Source organism: Capra hircus, chromosome 27 (assembly GCF_001704415.2).
Source record: "Capra hircus breed San Clemente chromosome 27, ASM170441v1, whole genome shotgun sequence".
In the NCBI taxonomy this organism is placed as follows: Eukaryota; Metazoa; Chordata; class Mammalia; order Artiodactyla; family Bovidae; genus Capra; species Capra hircus.
Genome location: NC_030834.1, coordinates 24,617,006 through 24,640,562, shown reverse-complemented (window position 1 = coordinate 24,640,562; position 23,557 = coordinate 24,617,006). Strand labels below are relative to the sequence as shown.

General features: G+C 37.9%; 1 protein-coding gene across 2 annotated transcripts in view; it reads left to right on the top strand.

Annotated features, from left to right (window-relative positions):
* The window catches only part of MSR1 (macrophage scavenger receptor 1), a 77,972-nt gene that overhangs the window by 15,783 nt on the left and 38,632 nt on the right, over nt 1-23,557 (top strand). For both annotated transcript variants that reach the window (XM_005698776.3, XM_005698777.3), the window contains exons 4-8: nt 867-1,276; nt 7,353-7,539; nt 11,024-11,104; nt 14,401-14,490; nt 21,443-21,496. In XM_005698776.3, coding sequence (XP_005698833.2) covers nt 867-1,276; nt 7,353-7,539; nt 11,024-11,104; nt 14,401-14,490; nt 21,443-21,496 — 822 coding nt within the window. The remainder of the gene's footprint in view (nt 1-866; nt 1,277-7,352; nt 7,540-11,023; nt 11,105-14,400; nt 14,491-21,442; nt 21,497-23,557) is intronic.

Genomic DNA, 23,557 nt, shown 5'->3' with positions numbered 1-23,557 from the left:
TATTAAATAATATGCAAGGGTCTTTATGATAGATGCTAACTGAAAGTTAGTTTCCAAATTATATATAAGCTCTTGATTGTATAATATGATAGTGGAATCAGAAATCTGATATGCATATACTAAAATGTTAGCACTTAATGCTGAGATTAATTACCATGAGATTAATGGTACAATGTTTTCATTACTCATATTTTCTAAATTTTCCTCTACAAGTATATATTTTATAATAAGTAAAGAGAATCTTGAAAGAACAGTGTTTTTTAAAGTTAAAAAAAACCTTTTTTATCCAATTTCCTGCTCTACCAACAATAAATTAGGTCTGCAGAAACTGAAAGTGATAACTCTCTGGTAGCTTAGTGATAGCATAAGGAAGATGAGCCGACAATTTATTCATACAATGGATAACACTAATATTTCTACTTTTACTACATATTGTTTTTGTCACATCATCATTAATCTTCATAATAGGTAACACATTCAACATGTTTACTTCAGACACTGTGTTAAGCATTATCTCATCTTATCCTAACAGCACACCTGAGGACAAGGATACAGTGTACTTCATAATCTGTAGCATTTACTCTTGCTCTCGTAGCTAAATGCAGCGACCCAGAAGATTCATCTAAGCAGCAAGTCAGAAAGAATGACTTAACTGTGGAATAAATTCTAACATAAAATGGGAAAAGGAGACTATTTCCCTCTCAGCACTCTGCTTACCTTGGTTAATACTTTGTATGTTTAAAATAAACACCTGATTCAGGATAGCATTCAGAATGTTAGAATGGGATGCAGTGATGTGGAATGGTACGGTGGATGCATTTAAGGATACAGGGCATGACTCTGTTTATTTTTACTTAAATATGCAGCTCAGCTCCTGAAATGGGAAACGAAGAATTGCACAGTTGGTTCAGTTAATGCAGATATATCTCCAAGTCTGGAAGGCAAAGGAAATGGCAGTGAAGATGAAATGAGATTTCGAGAAGTTGTGATGGAACGCATGAGCAACATGGAAAACAGAATCCAGTATCTTTCAGATAATGAAGCCAATCTCCTAGATTCTGAGAATTTCCAAAATTTCAGCATAACAACTGATCAAAGATTTAATGATGTTCTTTTCCAGCTAAATTCCTTACTTTCCTCCATCCAGGGACATGAGAATATTATAGGTGATATCTCCAAGTCATTAGTAGGTCTGAACACCACCTTACTTGATTTGCAGCTCAGTATTGAAACACTGAATGGCATAGTCCAAGAGAATGCATTTAAACAACAAGAGGTAAGAGTTTTTGTACTGGAAAGTCATATGCTGGGAGTGAATCCATCTGTAACCTATCTCCTCAGATAGTCCAGGGCAGAAAAAAAGTTGCAAAACCTGTTTTAACATCATTCTACTTACCTGATTTCTCTTGCAGTCTCACCAGAAAGTTCCAAATGGATTTACCTACTGCCTCTTCCAAATTCCCAGCCAAAGGGGGAATTTGTTTTTCATCAAATATAGACTTTCTTAGTATGTTTTAATTTTATAAATACTTTCAGAATGTCTCTTGAGATTCTCTAAACCAATTACAGTTGGTAGATTATCTTAGCATATTTGGACAGATAGATACAGTTTTTGCAAGTTTTAAAAGAAACCCAGAATATCTTCATCATGAAAAGAATAAAAACCTTATTTACATGGGTAAATTGTAAAATCTAAATTTTAAAATAGTTTGTCACTCACAAGAAGTATTGCTAAATTTTTATGTGTAGAGATAACTCTAAGTAAAGAATTAGAGTTTGAATAATGCATCAACATCTTGTTACCATCACAGGATCAAACACAAGAGGGCAAGACATCTTCTAGACCACTTGCCAGCCAAAGTTTTTTTGCAAAGGCCCAGATGTAACTCTTAGGCTTTGGGAACCACATGGTCTCTTTTGCAACTTCTCAACTCTAACACTAAAGCAGTCCTAGACAGTAGATAGACAAATGAGTGAAAATGTGATCCAGTAACTCTTTCTTTACAAAAATAGACTTTGACCCATGGATCATAATTTTTCTTAGTTTTGCTCTAAACTACTCTGTGGCCAACCCTCTGGGTTACTTTGTATTGAAGAGAAGGCAATTAAGAAGCAAGTTGTTTAGTTTAGTTCAGAATTGGATTATTTTTTGTTGTTAGGTCATTATAATTGTTCCATTTGTGAAAAAAAATAAGCTCATGGATGAAGCTTTATTACTTGTGTGAAAAATTTAATCTTCATATTGTATGGTATCTAAGCCCTAAGATCATAATGTAAAATATGTAACCTTTCCACATTAGCTCAGTAAGGCTGCCATCTTTGTAGTATATTTTACTTGAATAGACCATGTCTTAATTAACGAGGTGGTTTTCTATATAGATACAGTGTTACGCAGTGGTGATTTTTAAAAAAATGGATGTCCCTTATAGAGAGCAAAGAGAAGTCTCTAAAGTTTTAACATCATGTGAAAACCAATTAAATTATCGACTAGAGAATAGACTAAACAGGTTAAGAAAGCACACTTTAATATTTATTTATTGTAAGATGCAGTCACTGAGAAGACAAAGACATTGCTGTGTAAATACAGAAACCATTGGTGAACCTCATCCCAATGCCAGGCTTGATAGTCAGTGTTGTATCCTTGTCACATCTTCCAAATACTGACTGTTATTCTCTCCCCCATGGTTAATAAGTATCTAAACATATAAAACATTATTGGAATATCAATGACTCAGGCTATGGAGGGTTTAGAAAGAGTGCACAAAGAAGAAACTGTCCAGAGGGCTGAGAACCTTGAGAGAGAGGAAAATAAAATATCAGCTGTGGGAACAGAAACTGATTAAGTATGAGGGAAAGAGGACAGGAGAAGAAATATTACTTTGTGTGAAAACAAGATTCACTACTCTAAAATCTGACTGTGTAGATCACAACAAACTGTGGAAAATTCTTAAAGAGATGGGAACACCAGACCACATTACCTGCCTCCTGAGAAATTTGTATGCAGGTCAAGAAGCAACAGTTAGAACTGGACATGGAACAACAGACTGGTTCCAAATAGGGAAAAGAGTATGTCAAGGCTGTATATTGTCACCCTGCTTATTTAACTTATATGCAGAATACATCATGAGACATGCTGGGCTGGATGAAGCACAAGCTGGAATTAAGATTGCCGGGAAAAATACCAGTAACCACCAAATATGCAGATTACACCAGCCTTATGGAAGAAACCTAAGAGGAACTAAAAAGCCTCTTGATGAAAGTGAAAGAAGAGAGTGAAAAAGTTGGCTTAAAACTCAACATTCAGAAAACGAAGATCATGGCATCCGGTCCCATCACTTCATGGCAAATAGATGGGGAAACAATGGAAACAGTGACAGACTTTATTTTCTTGGGCTCCAAAATCACTGTAGGTGGTGACTTCAGCCATGAAATTAAAAGACACTTGTTTCTTGGAAGAAAAGCTATAGCCAACCTAGAAAGCATATTAAAAAGGAGAGACATTACTTTTCCAACAAAGGTCCATCTAGTCAAAGCTATGATTTTTCCAGTAATCATGTATGGATGTGAGAGTTGAACCATAAAGAAAGCTGAGAACTGAAGAATTGTTGCTTTTGAACTGGTGGTGTTGGAGAAGACTCTTGAGAGTCCGTTGGACTGCAGGGAGATCCAACCAGTCCATCCTAAAGGAAATCAGTCCTGAATATTCATTGGAAGGACTGATGCTGAAGCTGAAGCTCCAATACTCTGGCCACCTGATGTGAAGAGCCAACTCATTGGAAAAGACCCTGATGCTGGGACAGATTGAAGGCAAGAGGAGAAGGGGACAACAGTGGATGAGATGGTTGGATGGCATCACTCACTCGGGAGTTGGTGATAGGGAAGCCTGGCATGCTGCAGTTCATGGGGTCACAAGTAGTCAGATATGACTGAGCAACTGAACTAAACTGACGATCAGAGGGGCAGTGAGACAGGATGAGAAGAAAATGAAGACGGATGCAATGAAAGAATAAGAGTTTACTTGATATTGGTAATGTCCCCAAGTCCTCAGAGGTTATAGATTATCTATGAACTGGCTCAGCTGGTACAGAATCCACCTGCAAAGCAGGAGACCTAGGTTTGATCCCTGGGTTGGGAATATCCCCTGGAGAAGGGAACGATTACCCACTCCAGTATTCTGTTCTGGAGAATTCAGTTCATGGGATCACAGAGTCGGACACAACTGAGCGACTTCCATTTTCATCATTTTCATAAACCCACATAAACGAGTTAAAACCAAATTGGAAACCATTTGGAAGATAGTAGAAGTGCTAAACATGTTTGAAGTGATACATGTGTGTGCGTTTAGTTGCTCAGTCATTGTCTGGCTCTTTGCAACCCCATGGACTGCAGCCCTCCAGGCTCCTCTATCCATGGGGATTCTCGAGGAAAGAAAACTGGAGTAGGTCGCCATGCCCTTCTCCAGGGAATCTTCCCAACCCAGGGGTTGAACCGAGGTCTCCCACATTGCAGGCAGATTCTTTACTGTCTGAGCCACCAGGGAGCCTGGAAATGATATATAATAGAAACAGTTGGAATCTGATAATAATCGATCATTGAGTTGAAATAAATTGCACTTTTGTTTTGAAAGCAGTCCAAGCATTAGAGATAGAGGTACAAGGGAAAGGAGGAACTTGCAAGGTTAATTTTTTTAAAGCTCTTTTTTTGTAAGACAGTAGTCATTTGTAGAGATTTGAAATCTAGGTAAGTGCTAGTGTGTGTGTGTGTGTGTGTGTGTGTGTGTGTGTGTGTGTGCATGCTTGCTCACTGAAAATAGTATTTACAATCTTGTTCCCATTGCTTAAAACAATTGGATTCATCTTTGAATCTTTAGCCCAATGCAAGAATAAGTAAATTAAATAAATGCCTCAATCAGTAATTGTTCGAATAAAAGACTTATAAGTAATACCAGCATTTGTTTATCAAGGACAGACCAGGCATTAATTTGAAAGAAAGAAGAATACTGACTAAATAAAAGAGAGAGGTGGGATTTATCATCTCTGTTTTACATAGAAAGGACTGTAAGAAGGCAAAATTACATGCTTGTTTCTAGCAGAGCCGCTGGTGGTAGATGGACAGTGTGTGCGCTTATTGTAGAGCAGCAGTCCCCAGCCTTTTTGGCTCCAGGGACGGTTTCGTGGAAAATAATTTTCCCTCAGATGAGGGGTGGTGGGAATTGGTTTCAGGATGATTCTTTTATTGTGCACTTTACTTTTACTTTTATTGTGTACTTTATTTCTATTATTATTACATCAGTTCCACCTCAGATCATCAGGTATTAGATCCTGTTAGCTGGAGACCCTTGCTATAGAAGACTTTTAAAGATATATCAAATGAACTTTCTCTCCTCCCAATAAAACCTATTTCAAGTAAAGTGTGGTTAATATGAGCGCTATCTAGAGTTTTCAAAGAAGGGGGGAAAAGGCAGCCTCAGCTTTAGGTATGAAAAACATGGGTGACTGCTAAGGTTTAGGGAGCAGAAATCACCAACTAGTCCCTTGACCTTTTCTCTGTGAATATCAGAAGCTGATAACAGGATATCAGGATATCACAGGATATCTGTGGATATCCTGACAGCTGGGGCAATCTGCAGCCACATCAATGATGTCAAGCATATTTGTCATGTTCTTATGCTCTATAAAACATCTGTGTTCATTATTTCATATACATATGTACCATATTGTACAGAAAAGACTAAATGGGGAGGGAGGCAGCAGAGGGTAGAGACATCCTAATCTAGAACAAGGTTTTGTATGGGGGAAGGCACAGTCAGGGTGGTGAAAACTGACATATCTCTATTTGAGTGCAGTGCTCTTGTACAGGCAGATCTGGGTATACTTGCATTTCTTTCCAAAGGTTTTAGTTGACACTTTGGACCCTCTCACTTCAACTTGTCCGGTCCAGTCAAGTGAGGTGAAATTTTCTTTTCATACCTGGATTAAGGAACAGTACACCACTGATGTATTTCTTTGTGCAATTGGGAAATGAGAATCTATCAGCAATTAAACATTGAAGTCATTAGAAAAGTATAAATCATATAATGAAGACAGAGGACACAAGGTAAGTAGAACAGAGAAATAGAAAATGTTATCAAGATAGATGAGAAAGTTAGGTACCCTGGAAAGAGAAAGCCCAGCTCCCAAAGGAAAACCCAGGAAATGACTTGAAAAGTAATAAAAAATATATATATTGTCAAAAACTTTACAACTGGATGCTTAACCTCATCAATTTGAAAAGCAAATTGAACAAGATTTTATTATGTCTACTCTTACTCTGAAAAATTAAATGCATTGATGATACCCAGGGTTTGAGGGCAAAAAGTAGGTATTCAGATACATTAAGTAAGATTAAAAAAAAAAAAGTCCTGTGTATTTATAAGGTGGTAGGGAGAGGGGTGAACAAAAATTTTTATATTTAGTCCCTTTGATCAGATCCACTTGCAGGAAACTGTCCTATAAAAGTGCTTGTATAAATATGTAGACACATATAAAATTGTGTTCATGGCAGCATTATTTATGTACAGCTCAAAACTCTTTATCAATAGGAATCAAATTATGAAACATACAATATAATTCTACTAGATTATAGAAAACAAAGAAGTTTCTAAATATTTTAATAGGTAAATATTCTTAATATATTATTGAGTAAAAAATAAAGTCATAATCCAGAACATGATGCCATCTCTCTTGTTCATAGTTTTCAGATATGCATGAATGTATATAAATGCCCACAATGTATATGTGCATTTGAAAACATAAAATAATGAAATCTCAAATACAGAGGCAAAAAACCTGAACATAAGGTATTAATATGCTAGTTGAGATTTTATTAAATCTGAAAAGCTATCCTTAATGTTCATCACCACTGAGAATTATGACATTAAGCTTTGCTATTGCTGTAAAACAATTTAATATACAAATCTATTGAGCTGATAGAATTGGAATTACACAAGTACAGTATAAAGAGTTTAACTTTAGATGAATTTAAAACCATATGCCAAGTTTCAAATTTGATTTTAGTTTTAGCATTTTGACATGTAGATATTTAGGAATAGAAGCATGTCTAAGATATATATATATTTAACCTTTTTTTTTTCTGGCAGAGTGTAGAAATAAGCCATTCAGTTAAAAGAGGAAATGCTTCAAAACCAAAGAATTACTGTTTTAAAGTCATTCTCTAATGTCCATATTCTTATTCCATAATATTATTGTAATATTATCCATTAAAAAAAAATCTGACTTGTAGGGCTTCTTAAACTTATATATTTGATATTATGTGTGTGACAGAAATTGCGGATGTTGGCTTGTGTTTCACAGGAGATGCGTAAATTAGAGGAGCGTATGTACAATGCATCAGCAGAAATGAAGTCTCTAGATGAAAAACAAGTGCATTTGGAACAGGAATTAAAAGGGGAAGTGAAATTGTTGAATAATATCACTAATGATCTGAGGCTGAAGGATTGGGAACATTCTCAGACACTGAAAAATATCACTTTATTCCAAGGTAAAGTATCTTCTCATTCCTCCAGAAAATGATATACTAAGATGTACTGATATATATAGAAATTTGGTATTAGAAATTCTATAGTTTTCAAACAGTTTTAGAGCATATATTTATTACAAATATCCAGAGGAAGGAGTCTTGAGATCTTTTCAAGATGTGTTAAGGTAACTGTCTTCTGCTATATTTAAAATTGATAACCAATAGGGACCTACTTTATAGCACAGGGAACTCTGCTCAGTGTTATGTGGCAGCTTGGATGGAGGGGAGTTTGGGAGAGAATGTATACACGTATATGTGTGGCTGAGTCCCCTAACTGTTCACCTGAAACTATCACAACATTGTTAATCGGCTATCAGTTCAGTTCAGTCGCTCAGTCGTGTCTGACTCTTTGCGACCCCATGAATCGCAGCACACCAGGCTTCCCTGTCTATCACCAACTCCCTGAGCTTACTCAAACTCATGTGCATCGAGTCGGTGATGCCATCCAACCATCTCATCCTCTGTCATCCCCTTCTCCTCCTGCCTTCAATCTTTCCCAGCATCAGGGTCTTTTCCAATGAGTCAGTTCTTCGCATCAGGTGGCCAGTGTTGGGAGTTTCAGCTTCAGCATCAGTCCTTCCAATGAACACCCAGGACTGATTTCCTTTAGGATGGACTGGTTGGATCTCCTTGCAGTCCAGGGACCTCTCAAGATTTTTCTCCAACACCACAGTTCAAAAGCATCAATTCTTTGGTTCTCAGCTTTCTTCATAGTCCAACTCTCACATCCATACATGACTATTGGAAAAACCATAGTTTTGACTAGATGGGCCTTTGTTGGCATACTAATGTCTCTGCTTTTTAAAATGCTGTGTAGGTTGGTCATAGCTTTTATTTCAAGGGGCAAGCATCTTTTAATTTAATGGCTGCAGTCACTATCTGCAGTGATTTTGGGAGCCCAAGAAAATAAAGTCTGTCACTAGTTCCATTGTTTCCCATCTGTTTGCCATGAAGTGATGGGACTGGGTACCATGATCTTAGTTTTTTGAATATTGATTTATTAAAGAAATGGTGAAAACTCTTATCTCAGAGGCTGAGAGTCCACAGCTAATCTGTGTCCTTTGTTTCTTGTCTCACGTTGTGTAGTTTTTTCTGAGATGTCTGTCTTGGTTTAGGGCCCTAATCACTGAATCAAAGTCTTTGCATATGCACTCTTTTTTTCGAAATTCATCCTGGAGTACTGTAGATTTGGTTCCCTTCAATTTGCTCAGCAAAATTCAAGCTGCAAACTGAGTCTTTCTGGCCTACATTCCTGCTCTGTTGTCACTGTGCAGAGATGAATGACCTATAGCCATGTTCACAGTCGTGAGGTTAAAACTCCTTTGTTGGGAAGAAGTACTTGCTGCAGGAATAGGAGATGCATGGATTCCCATTGATATAGAACCGTGACATCACTTGTGGACATCTAAATATATGTTTCCAACATTAAGCTATAGCTTAAGAGAACTTGCTGGTTGTTACTACACCTATTTAATGCCCAGTGGTATGTAATTTACATGATGATTATATTTTTTTTAAAAAAGGCAAAAAATATACAACACAAATAGAAAATATAAATGTTAGTGGTTATTCTCTTAAAATGATAGAATTATGAATTAGATTTTCCTCATTTTGTCTAGGCTTTTACCCTTCCTATAATATGTAGTTATTATTGTAATGAAAATGCAATAAAACATTATAGCCCAGTGGTATACATGAAGGGAAATGGAAAATGTGCCATGGATATTTGGAAAATTAAGTTATCAGGGAAGGAAGGTCCTGAAACCCAATTTGGACCTTGCAAAATCAGAAACAGTTCAGGAAAATGGAGAAAAGCATGGACGAGTATTTCAAAAGAAGCAAAGAAAATGGACAGAATATACTTACTCATCAGATTATCTTTATTTATGTAGCCCCTTCTTAGAATTTTTCAGGTCTTACATCTTCCCACCTGATTACAATTTGTAAACGAGTGCTGTTTAACCAGTGACACTAACTATGATTGTGTATTATCCTTGGGTTATGTGGCTGAACCACAGAAGTTGAAAAATGCTTATTTTAAAACATTGCTGTTTTAGAGATTAATACTTGTCCTGTGGCACTCTATGAAGAAGAGGGACATAGTGCCTTCTCTTTCTTGGACACAGAAAATTCAAGTGACGTAATCAGTGTTGATCAGACTCAGTACTGGGGGACACTGTGGTATTAATAATTGCCATGCTAAGTAGTCAAAATTTCCCCTGCAATGTCCATCTTAGTTTATAACATCTATATCCAACTTGGGATTCTGCTTAATATTATACTCGAAAAGTTATTCCTTTACTCATTTTCACCTTACTGTCTTTCCCCACATCTCTCCTACTTATCCAGAATCCTCTCTCTTCTCATTCTACCCACTCTTCAAAGTCCACTCCAGTCCTACCTCCTCAATCAAGTCTTTTGACCACTGCTCCTCGTGCTGACGTGCATCTCTCTAACAAATACCCAAGGGTATCATTTTCAACAATATGGGTTTTGGTTATCTGCTTTGCATGGACTTCTGTTTCCTTTGACGGTACCACACATGACTCTACTTGTACATTTTCTACAGAACATCTAACTTAATATAGTGAAATCTGCCTGGTGGTGAGGTAACAGGGAGATGTTCCCAGAAACTTAGTCATCAACCTTCTGGTTCCAATGAATCTGGGGTCTCCATGCTAGTGGTCTGCACATAGTCACCATCCTCCACCTCCATGAGCAGCTTGGTGTCTGCAGATCAACTCAGACACGTGTCAGATTGTTACATTTATTGTTGGGGAGAATCTAGGACTCTAAACTTGAAGCTACCTTGCTGGACTCCTGCTTTCTGTCTGTACACCCTCACTTGTCCCATTGTTAATTGCTTGTGCCTGCTCATTGGGGCTCAAGGAAGGCCTAGAAAACTAAAGACTTGTCTCCACAAATAAGAAACAGAGGACCTGGAGAGCCTTGGGCTGGGTAGGTCCCGAAGATCCTGCTTGATCCCCCTTTTCTTTGATGCTCCTCAATCCTGAAGGGAGCATGGATAAGACAAAAAGGGGAATAAAATATTGGATAGAGAGATTAATCATAAACTCAGCAAGGAAACTCAGTTTTAGGGGCGCTGGGTTTCATTCCCAGTAGGTACACAGTACTAATGTGGACTTGTCCTGTCATTGACTCAGTGTCTCTCTCTGCCGCCAGGATCTGAGAACGCAGAACAGTGCTCAGCACACATAAGTATTTAATCTGTAAGCAGGCTGTCTAGTTTAGGGCTATCTCTTTGTGGTACTCAGTGGCTGGCTACACCGCTTCCATCCAGGAAGGTCAGTCTCGTTTGTTCTGTATAACTGTGCAACAAACAAAAGGCTTTGGATTTACCTTTGTAACTGTCTTCACAGGTGACAAATTTATTTTACCCTTGCTTTAAAACTATGATCAGTAATTGTCATTTATTTTTTTAAAGGTCCTCGTGGACCTCCAGGTGAAAAAGGAGATAGAGGCCCTCCTGGACTAAATGGTTTGCCAGGCTTTCCAGGTCCAAAAGGTATGGTAATAGTAACTACTCCACTGTGTACCACAGAGCTGAGTAGTATACAGTCATGTATGAGGAAGGAGGGTTGAGCTATTTGATTGGTTCTCTGTGGGATGTGTGTGTGTGTGTGTGTGCACGCGCGCGTGTGTGTATGTGTGTATTGAGGGCATATTAAGTGTTTGGGTAGCCTCATCACCACTATGTTCAGAATGGTCAGCACTGATTCTTCATTTTCGAAGAACATTAACAGCATAAGATTGTTGGTTAATTCTAGGAAGGGCTCTATATCACTGACTGCAAACAATATTTGGCAGAGCTAGTTTTGAAGTCACAGGTGAAGGAAAATATGAAAACTATCTTCACGTTGAATATATTTACAAGTTATCTGGTTTTAAAGATACAAAAATAAAATAAAATGAGTCAAAGGCGAATTGGATCATATTCGTTATATAGTCCTTAACTGAACATACCTGCTTAAATCTCTGCTGCTGCTGCTGCTGCTGCTAAGTTGCTTTAGTCGTGTCTGACTCTGTGCAACCCCATAGACGGCAGCCCATCAGGCTCCCCCGTCCCTGGGATTCTCCAGGCAAGAACAATGGAGTGGGTTGCCATTTCCTTCTCCAATGCATGAAAGTGAAAAGGGAAAGTGAAGTCGCTCAGTCCTGTCCGACTCTTAGCGACCCCATGGACTGCAGCCCACCAGGCTCCTCCGTCCATGGGATTTTCCAAGGCAAGAGTACTGGAGTGGGGTGCCATTGCCTTATCCTAAACCTCTGCAGTTTCAATATAAATATTGACTAGAATACGGATGAATTTTACCTTTGCTGTCAGTTACTCTCTCTATCTTACTTGGAGCAAAATGTTTCAAATTACTTTCTTCAGTCTATTTTGTAATCTTGAAAGCAATATTTTGAAAGAAGATAGTAGAAGACAGAAAAAGAGAAAGATCATGAACTTTCTTTGCTCTCAAAAAAATAAAGAAGATAATAATAAGAACATGATCACCATGTTATTCATGGCTCAAAATCAAATACCTGTATGATTTCTGAAGGTGGGGAGTACACTGTACAGTCTAATTACAACTAAAATGGTTTGTTCTGCCCTCTCCCAAAATACCTAAATACTAAGGATTTCATCTTATTTCTCTCTCTTTTGATTATATAAAATGTCCTTCTTTCTGATCAATGTATCAACCAGCCCAGCTTACATCAGAAAAACAGTTTTTAAAAATTAAAAGCATGAATTTGACACAAGCCTGCCCTTTATGTCATGGAGCTTAAAAAGCCAATATATAGCGTTTACATTTTTTTTAATTAAATTTCTTTAAAGAAAATAAAATACATATATAGGGTGAATTGTTGCTGTGCCTTTGAAAGTAATACCAGGTAAGATCCTTTATTCAGAAAAGTCTTTTCACTTGACTAGCACCTGGCAGAGCTTAGCAATGGTGTGTTAATGTCATGAGCAGGGGAAGTAACCAGTGTTATATTATCTGCCAGAGTGGCTATTGTCAAAGGTCTGTCAGCTCCTCCGTTACAAATTGCAATTGTCAAAGCTTTATAACTCAACCATAAAAGTTCAGTCTGGGCTACAACTTGCTGTTCAAAGCTTCATCTTGGGAACATCTTTTGCAGCTGTTTCGAAACTATGGATGTATGAAATAGAAAGAGGGATTTAAAAGTTTCAGTTTTTGTTAATACTATAAACAGATACTGTTGCAAACCTGCTTTGATTCTTTAAGTGAGGCTTTAGTCTGTGGCTATTGGTACTGCTTCTGTACACAAACAAGCATTATCTGGCCCCTCTAAAGAGAAGCAGATTTCACTGTGGGAATGATAAACTGACTCTCTTAGATTATTAGGTTACATTTGATTTGGTGCACTGCAGCAAAAATATTCAAGTTATAAGGCATCTCTCCTAACTAATTGCTGCATTCTGTTTTGTTCTTTGCCACGTTGCCCATTTGCCTCATGTGTAGAACTGGAATCAGGAGCTTAAAAGTATATGATGGACTGCCTTGATAATTCTACTTTCTGATTTAAGCAGGTTTATTAAAACCCCACATATACATGCAGTTAAGCCCACTAAATTCAGCTTGACACTCAACCAGGATATGAAAGTCTGAGAAAAATAAGTGTTTAGCCTAATGTTCAGTTTCCAAGTTGTGTCCAATTCTTTGCAACCCCGTGGACTGCAGCTGGCCAAGCGCCTCTATCTGTGGCATTTCCCAGGCAAGGATACTGGAGTCCATTATTTATCTTAGTAGTTTTAAATAATCAATACAGCAAACATATTATAATTGTTACTTATGTACTGGGGTGGATATTATGTTAAACTGTGCTTTATCTCAAATAAGATAATAAAAAAGCATTTCAGTGTGCTGATTCCTTGGCAGCATGTCAAGGAGAATGACCTATGACCTTTTACTTTAAAATTTATTTTAAGAAGTTTTTACTGAATACTTTCCCTGTGCCTGGGAGACACACGCACACACACAGTTACATTATTGTTTGGGATTACAATGGAGTAGAATGGCACCCCACTCCAGTACTCTTGCCTGGAAAATCCCATGGATGGAGGAGCCTGATTGGCTGCAGTCCATGGAGTCACAGAGTCAGACAGGACTGAGCGACTTCACTTTCTCTTTTCACTTTCATGCATTGGAGAAGGAAATAGCAACCCACTCCAGTGTTCTTGCCTGGAGAATCCCAGGGACAGGGGAGCCTGGTGGGCTGCCATCTATGGGGTTGCACAGAGTCGAACATGACTGAAGCAACTTAGCAGCAGGAGCAACAGCAGCAGGTATAAACAAGAGCATGGGAAATAGAGTAATATATTCCTTCACTAGTACCTAGTTTTGTTTTTTTTTTTTAATAAATATTCTTTGATATTTCCCATTTCTTGAGTTGTGAAATCTCTGGGACAAATCTTAAAAATCCAATTTTTAACTTACATTTCAAAGTTATCACTTAAGCCACAGCCAAATCCTGCCATTTGAATATTCCTGATTAGACTATATAAACCTTCTAATTAAAACTTTAAGATGTTTCCTCATGTGTTTTTATTTATATTAACAATATGTTACCTATTGAATATCTGCTGTGTATGCACTAATGTTTTTCCACTTACTGTTGATATTATCTATCAATTTCTACACATGAAATTTTAGGAAAGACATTATTCCTCCACCTTGGAGATTCGCCTCTTTTATATCCATTAGTGAAATTAGATTGCTTCATTATTTTCTCAAATCGTTATGAAAAATGAATTATTACTACTGTTTTTTTTCCCCTTCATTTATCATGTAGGTAATCCAGGTCTTAAAGGTGATCGGGGGATCCCTGGGTTTCCTGGAATTCGAGGATTCCCAGGACCAGCGGGGAGGACCGGGAAGCCAGGTATTCTGATAATGCATATTCTCTGTATAGAACATGAAAATAAACACCAGATCATTGATATTCTTTTCAACTTCTTAGATAACAAAAACAATGGTCATCATGGTATGAACAGTAGCAGTTACATGCAGTTTATCTGTGATCTGAAACATTTTGAAACTGATTTCTGTCCATGTGAGCAAGGCTTCTATCTACTACAGGAAAACAGTTTAATATAAAAGCACAACAGAGGATCTATCAGCTTCACACCACTGTAAATTGCCATCTATCACAGAATAAAGAGAGTGGGAGACTGGCAAAGAAAAAAGCAAAATACTAACCAAATAACCAATATTAATAAACAATATTAACGTCCCTTTAACCAAAACCCTTCAAATCCTCTTAAGTTATAATTAGCAAAACACAGGTAGACCTGAAATCCTATCCTTTGTAAGATAATTTGCCTCCTACTGTATCAGTTCATTTCAGTCACTCAGTCATGTCCTATTCTTGCAACCCCATGTACTGCAGCATGCCAGACCTCCCTGTCCAACTCCAACTCCCGGAGTTCACCCAAACCCATGTCCATCAAGTTGGTAATGCCATCCAACCATCTCTTCCTCTATTGTCCCCTTCTCCTCCTGCCCTCAATCTTTCCTAGCATCAGGGTCTCTTCAAATGAGTCAGCTCTTCACATCAGGTGGCCAGAGTACTGGAGTTTCAGCTTTGACATCAGTCCTTCCAATGAACACCCAGGACTGATCTACTTAGAATGGACTGGTTGGATCTCCTTGCAGTCCAAGGGACTCTCAAGAGTCTTCTCCAAAACCACAGTTCAAAAGCATCAATTCTTCTGTGCTCAGCTTTCTTTATAGTCCAACTCTCACATCCATACATGACCACAGGAAAAACCATAGCCTTGACTAGATGGACCTTTGTGACAAAGTAATGTCTCTGCTTTTTAATATGCTGTCTAGGTTGGTCATAACTTTTCTTCCAAGGAGTAAGCATCTTTTAATTTCATGGCTACAATGAACATCTGCAGTGATTTCAGAGCCCCCAAAAATAAAGTCTGACACTGTTTCCACTGTTTCCCCATGTATTTCCTATGAAGTGATGGGACCAGATGCCATGATCTTTGTTTTCTGAATGTTGAGCTTTAAGCCAACTTTTTCACTCTCTTCTTTCACTTTCATCAAGAGGCTCTTTAGTTCCTCTTCACTTTCTGCCATAGGGGTGGTGTCATCTGCATATCTGAGGTTATTGATATTTCTTCTATCAATCTTGATTCCAGCTTGTGCTTCCTCCAGCCTAGCATTTCTCATGATGTACTCTGCATATAAGTTAAAGAAGCAGGGTGACACTCCTTTTCCTATTAGGAACCAATCTGTTGTTCCATGTCCAATTCTAACTGTTGCTTCCTGACCTGCATATAGGTTTCTCAGGAGGCAGGTCAGGTGATCTGGTATTCCCATCTCTTTTAGAATTTTCCACAGTTTATTGTGATCCACACAGTCAAAGGCTTTGGCATAGTCAATAAAGCAGAAATAGATGTTTTTTCTGGAACTCTCTTGCTTTTTTGATGATCCAGCAGACATTGTTTTATTAGTACTTAATAATCAACATGCTTGGGCCCGTGACAATTTGCATACACGATGATATTATTTCTACTCCTTATGCCAGTAGCCTAAGCCTGAATTGTGAACTTTGCACAGAAATTTTGGAAGGGAGCAAGGGCAGAAAAATACAGAAGCAATTAGCTATATTTCCAAGTGGTAAGTAATAAACGCTTGTACAGTAGGACAGAAGTAATGGGAGGTGGAAGCTGTGGAAGTAGGAAGTAGAGGGATTAATTCCATACAGCAGGACAAGGTGTTAAAGAAAGTCCTATGGGAGCTGGCCTAAAGATGCATAGTATACCATTTTTGTCTGTGGTTTTCAGGCTTCAGCAGGCATTAGAATCACCCTGTTAAAACAACTTCCTGGGCTCCAACTCCAGAGTTTCTAATACAATAGGTTAAGAATTGGGTTCCCCCCAAAATGTTTACTCTTCGCAAGTTTCCAGGTAATAGTGATGATGCTGATCCAGGGATCACAGTTTGAGAACCAGATTTCCAGTAAAGAAATGTGGAGAAACAGTAACTCTGGACAGAGGTAATAAATCCCTTGACCAAAGATATTCTCAGGATATCCCTTCCTTATTAAAAGATTCAAATTTGCTAGAAATGTGAGCAGCCAGTGCCTGGTACTGGTTTAGTTATACTTCAGATTAAAACAGTAAATGAGTCCTTCCATACAAGAGTCCAAAGAGTGATACAGTTAGAAATAAAATCTCCGAATTGTCATCTTCTAAATAATGACAGCCTGGACTATCTGAGTGATGTCAAAGCAGATTTCAAGGCAAAAAAGTATTTAAAAAAGCAACCCTATTTATTTTCTCCTGTTTTCTCTCCTGTTCTCCTTTTCTTCCCCACCCTGCCCTCTTTCTTCCATGTGTATTAAGTACCCCCCCATATATATAAATACACACACACACACACACACACACACACACACACACGGGACAATGCTTGGTACAAGGGAATGAGAAGTAAAGAAGACACAGTCCTTAACTGATAAAATATAAACATATAAGCAGAAAAAGGGAAGACTTTCTTCTTGATTCATCCCAGATTGATAGAGCATTTATCATCCCAACAGGTTTACTGAAGACAGCTTGGAAGATTTAATTGATGTGTAACCTTACATATACTTAAAACCCCTAAAGGAGTCTGAATAGAACCTGTTAAAATGAACTAGATTTTCCAGCAATGTAAATAATTTACTTCTCTTGGAATCCATTCAAAGTCTGATTCTAAGAATGAGTTATGGTCTTTCTTAGGAGTATCTAAAGCTATAGACCATAACAAATTCATTTATTTATTTGACAAACAATTATGAAACACTTTCTCTGTGCCATCCATGGAGATATTTATGGATAGTCAAATATATGGATTTGAAACTCAGAGGTGAAGCCAGAGGTAAAAAGACAAAGTTGTAGTCAAGCTCATTTAAGTGTTCATTGAGGTCAATGAATTTTAATAATCATTTATTTTAATAGTATTTCATGGGTAGGCAGTGAGAAGAGACGGGGCCTAGGATAAAGGCTGAAGTGGTTCCAGAAGTTCAGACAGAGCAGAAAGAGCAAAGGAGCCCGAGTGAGGAGGAGAGCCCAGACAAGGTGATGCGGAAAAGGCAGACAGTTACACAAGTCAGTCAAGTAAGATGCGGCCCACAGAAAGCTCTTGGCATTTGTTGCCATGAGGACGTTGCCTTTATTGAGAGCAGTTTTGGTGGGGTTGGGTGGAAGCCAGATTAGGGAAGGCCCAGAGGTAGCTTGGTGGTGGGGACTGTAGATGGGGCTGGAGAGGTCTGGCTCTTCTGAGGGAGAGGAGGAGCTCAGTTCTTTCATTTGATTTTGTGTTTTCTTTGGAAGGTAATTTAAATACTATTTAAAGGCTGATGGCCAGATGAAATACAGGAGTGGCTGAAGATACAGAGGAAAGAAAGGTGAAAAGACTGTGACAGGTTAGGAAGAAGGTTGAAGGTGAAGAATCTAGGAGACAGGAAGAAGCACTAGGCCGAAGAGGGAGGGTGTCACATCTGAATCGATGTGGACAGACTGGCTGAGCTGAGTGTGCCTGCGTGTGAAAACGGGAACCCAGTGCCTGGCTCGTGGCAGCGGCTCTGATAATGCCTGACGTCATAATGATGTCGGTGAGAATAGCTCCTCTGATCTTAGAATTTAGAATGGCAGTATGTTACATACCATCTACTTCTTATTTTTCAGTGATTGTCAGAAATATTAGTTATTTATTTCTGATGGAAGAGTGACATATCTGACAGGAGGTGGTTAACTCCAGATTTTGACAAAGTTGTTGGGCTCATTTTCAGCCTAAGGCATCCCTTCATAAAAGAGGGAGGAACCCTGTTCTCTAGAAAGGATGTTTTTCATGTGTTCAGGTGTGAAAAAAGATTTCCAAATGCTGTCTGTGAGGAAATCTCTGAATCATGCTAAAATAACATAAAACATTTGTTTTTATTTATAAGAAAAAAAGTAGGTCATTTGCTCAGATCTTTGGTTTAAACCATCCTGTTGTTTAAATATTGAAGACAAATTGCAGTATGAAAAGACTTCCAAGAATCATTTTACAACTATTTTCTAATTGTGAAAATAGTGCTAGAATGATAAAATTGTTTATTATCTTCTCTGAAAAGAATTAGAACTGACCAGTTACACCATTTTAAACCCCTAGCCCCAATTTTTGTTTAATATCTTAGATTTTTCCTCTTGAGGAAATCTAAAACTTTGTTATTATATCTCATAAAAGCCTACCATCCCTGCCCCCCCCTCCAAAAAAAAAAGTAGAAATGGTTTTGGGTACTTTGTGCAAGATTAATGATTCTTGTCAATTTAATATTACCTGAAATGATTGAATCATAAGTAAAAAGTGAATTTAATGATGTACATTGTAATCATAGATGTAAAATAATTAGAGACTTTTTCTGTATCATACTCTGATAAAGAATGGTTGGGATTTCATGAAATCTTCACAATAAAATTTTAGTTTGAAATTTTAATTTTTAATAAAAACACATAATTTTGTATTTTTTTTTAATATAGTAAATTGTGGATCAAAAAATAAAGTCTTCTCTAAAAGTCAAATAAGGACAAGTGTTCAAAAACAAAGCATAGATGAAGCAAAGTAAACTAGAGGAAAAAACAGATAAAAAAATAAAATCCAAAATAAAGAGTAAAACTGAAAAATAAATTTTAAAATAATTGTACCATAAAAAAGTGAACTGAAATGAAAATATCCTCTCTGATTCACTCAGAATAAAATCATGGAGATCATTCTAGCTAAGTGACGTTGTACAGCAAATAATGAGAGCTACCATCTCTCCCATGCATCTCTTATGGGCAAGGCTTTTTCTAAATACGGTTGCTAATTTTCAAGGCAACTCTGCAATAGAAAGTATTGGGTTTTGTTTTATTTTTTCATTTGAAAGAAGAATAAACTTTAGCTCAGTTCAGTTCAGTTGCACAGTCGTGTCCGACTCTTTGCAGCCCCATGAATTGCAGCATGCCAGGCCTCCCTGTCCATCACTAACTCCTGGAGTTCACACAAACTCATGTCCATCAAGTTGGTGATGCCATCCAGCCACCTCATCTTCTGTTGTCCCCTTCTACTGCTGCCCCCAATCTCTCCCAGCATCAGAGTCTTTTCCAATGAGTCAACTCTTCATATGAGGTGGCCAAAGTACTGGAGTTTCAGCTTTAGCATCATTCCTTCCAAAGAACACCTAGGACTGATTTCCTTTAGGATGGACTGGTTGGATCTCCTTGCAGTCCAAGGGATTCTCAAGAGTCTCCTCCAACACCACAGCTCAAAAGCATCAATTCTTCGGTGCTCAGCTTTCTTCACAGTCCAACTCTCACATCCATACCTGACCACAGGAAAAACCATAGCCTTGGCTAGACGGACCTTAGTCGGCAAAGTAATGTCTCTGCTTTTAAATATGCTGTCTAGGTTGGTCATAACTTTCCTTCCAAGGAGTAAGCATCTTTTAACTTCATGGCTGCAATCAACATCTGCAGTGATTTTGGAGCCCAGAAAAATAAAGTCTGACACTGTTTCCACTGTTTCCCCATCTATTTCCTATGAAATGATGGGACCAGATGCCATGATCTTTGTTTTCTGAATGTTGAGCTTTAAGCCAACTTTTTCACTCTCCTCTTCACTTTCATCAAGAGGCTTTTTAGTTCCTCTTCACTTTCTGCCATAAGGATGGTATCATCTGCATATCTTAGGTTATTGATATTTCTCCCGGCAGTTTAAAGACCTGATCTGAGCCACATACCTAATAAGTGGCCAAGCAAAATAATTCAACACAAGAGATTTTAAAATTATTGTTATCCCAAAGCTCGAGTTTTTGAACTCTGCTTTCTGAGTTCTTGGATGAAAAGAGAGCAGTCCTTGTTTGTTATTAGAGGAAATCAGGAATGTTAATAAAGATTTTGACTTAGAGCTAGATGGCACTGTGATCAGTCATGCATTTTATACCAGGAAGGTTATTATTTGCAAGACAGCCAACTGAGGACCCTTGGAAGGAGAATAAATAAGCAAGAGCAGCACTCCTCTCATGAGACGGGATTGTCCCTCATGAAGTCTCTTGTTGGTGCTAAGGACTGATCCTCTGAATCAAACTTTCCAAACGGAACCATGGATGAAATAGCAACCAATTAGCAAAGAGCAGGGTCTTAGCGATGTTTTCGTAAGTATCTGAAGCCCTAAGCCTTATTAGAATACCTTTTGTACCACCCTCTAACTATGTGAATGAAATTTCACAAAGCCAAAATTTCTCAAAATTTCTTGAAGCCTAGAGGTTTAGACGCCCCCTTAAACCTTCCCAGCTTTCCCCAGGACTGAGGTAATCAGGATCTCAGCACTCCCAGTTCTTTTCACCGCTCAGTCTTTGAGAGGCTCCACACAAAAGAGAAAAGAAATAGAAAGTAAGATAGAAAAATTGTAATGAGAATGGAAAATCAAAGTTTGGGATGAGATGGTGGACACTAGACTTTCTGGGGAAGGGAGGAGGACACAGGTAAAAAGGATAAAATGGAGCATGCATAAGCCTCAAACAAACTGCTTACTCCTCAGTTTTGCTTACTTTAGGAAAATAGAACGCTTAATGCCCTGGTAAGGAATCTGAGATAATGTATGTAAAGGACCTACCCATAAAATGCCAAGTTCATAACAGCCTTCTAAAATGATAGCTGTCATCATCATCATTATCACCATCAACATTATTATGTCTGAGCATCTGTAGGTTGTTATACACTGATGTTCCAGATGACCTCGCCACGCTCTGTCTCCTTTTAGGGCAAGCATTGTGAATTGCCTACATTAATATTTTTTCTTTTTTTTTTTTTAAGGAATTAATGGACAAAAAGGCCAGAAGGGAGAAAAAGGGAGTGGAAGCATGCAAAGTAAGTTTATAATTTCTTGTTTTTTTTTTTTTCCTCTGTGTCTCTGTAATAAACAAGCTTGTGATGGTGGTGGGCTACTCTTGATGTAGAGGTTGAGAACTTCAGTATTGATCCATAGATGCTCTGAAAGTCAGCCACAGTTTTCTACAAGTAAACTGTGCTGACTGGAATAAGGCAAATAGATTAAATTACACAACTCTAAATCTCATTACCCATTTGTATTTAGTTTTTGTGATGAGCGTAATTTTCTAAAAATTTCACACAGAAAATTGCTCAATTTTCAAGCCAATTTCAATCTGCTGAAGGAAAATCAAGCTTATGAATAGAAACAATTACAGCCTCCTTACCTACTAACCGAAATAACTGAAATGTTACATATAGGAATTTGCACAATCTAAGAACCCTGACAGACTAATTCTGTGACAGCTGGGATTTTTTTGTGTTTTGTTTTGATAAAAACTTGACAAGTAATATTCAATATCCCAGACCTTCAAAACTGCAATAGCATAGATTTCACAACAGGACTCTCTGTGAATGGAATGGTGATTTTATATTCTAGTGTAGAGAATCTGTAAATTGGACCTTGAAAACTAAATATTAGATGACTTATCTTTATAAGTCAACACTTGTATGTCTAGTCTGAACCTACCAGATATAATGAAAAAATTTTGAAAGGAGATGAGGAATTCACATTTGACTTCTCTGCATTCGCACTAGGCACTGCATGTGATGTGTATGATGTGTGTGTGCTGTGAGAACAGGTGATACACACAGCGATGATCATAATCTTTACCCATCAGGAATCTGATTGAGACAGATTTTGGCAAATCCTTTCATGGAACCATAAAACTCTAGCAGTTCTCTATTGTAATTATTGTTTTTAAAATGCAGTAATAATTTTTCTGTCTTATTAAAAATAATTATTTTAACCTAATCGTGTGTGGATGACACACTTAGGGTCACCATTGTGAATGCCAGCCATTTAAGTGTGGTATAACCATATGATGCTTTCTATAATCGTTTCCGTGATTGCTTCATTGTTGAACTGTGTGTGCCCTTAAATTGAACAATACTGAGTATTGTTTATCCTCAAAGTGCTTTAGTGTGAGTCAGTGATTATTAGTGTTGTTGTTATTGTATTGAGGGCTTCTCAGGTGGTTCGGGGGTAAAGAATCTACCTGCCAATGCAGGAGATTCAGGAGACGTGGGTTTGATCCCTGAATCAGGAAGATTCCCTGGAGAAGGAAATGGCAACCCACTCCAGTATTCTTGCCAAGATAATCCCATGGACAGAGGAGCCTGACAGGCTACAGTCCGTGGATAGGAAGAAGTCTCCTTTGTGTCCATTTATTATTTGATGTGATCACTTTGATCAGCTTTTTACTTTTTATTCCATTTCTTCCCCTTTCCCCTGTCACCCACTCATTTTCATGGAGCTCCTGTGTAATTCTTCTCTATCTGCATGTTTATCTCAAAATTTATCTCTTCCTTTGGTGGTGGTTTAGTCACGAAGTCTTGCCTGACTCTTGCGACCCCAAGGACTGTAGCCTGCCAGGCTCCTCTGTTCATGGGACTCTCCATCTTTGGTTCTTTATCTCCTTCTTGTCTTTTCTTAAGACATTCTCTGAGTTTCTTAACCTTGACTCTGGCCAAACTTGGCAAATAAGGGAAACCTTTATTTTGCAGCCTGTTTAACCAAACACCCATCCTTTCTTTTGTTACCTGAGGCTTTCAAATGCTTTGAACACTTTTTATTTTCAGATGTGTTCAGAAATGTTTTCACTTACAGGTATTTATTTTCATGGCTGTTTTGAAGTTTATGTGCTTGCTTTCTTTGAAGAAGTGTTAAGAGGAACTTCCGTGTATAAATGTGTGTACATAGCCTCCAGATTCCTCTCCATGTATCCTCCCATAGAGAGCATATAATTCCATGATGTTTCAAAAACACAGAAGGAATCATATCCAGAAACATCTACACAGTGTAGTCTGTCTTCTTATTTAAGTTAGCATACCAATCATCTGCCATGGCAATACTTATGGTACGTTTTACTCTCTCTCAGT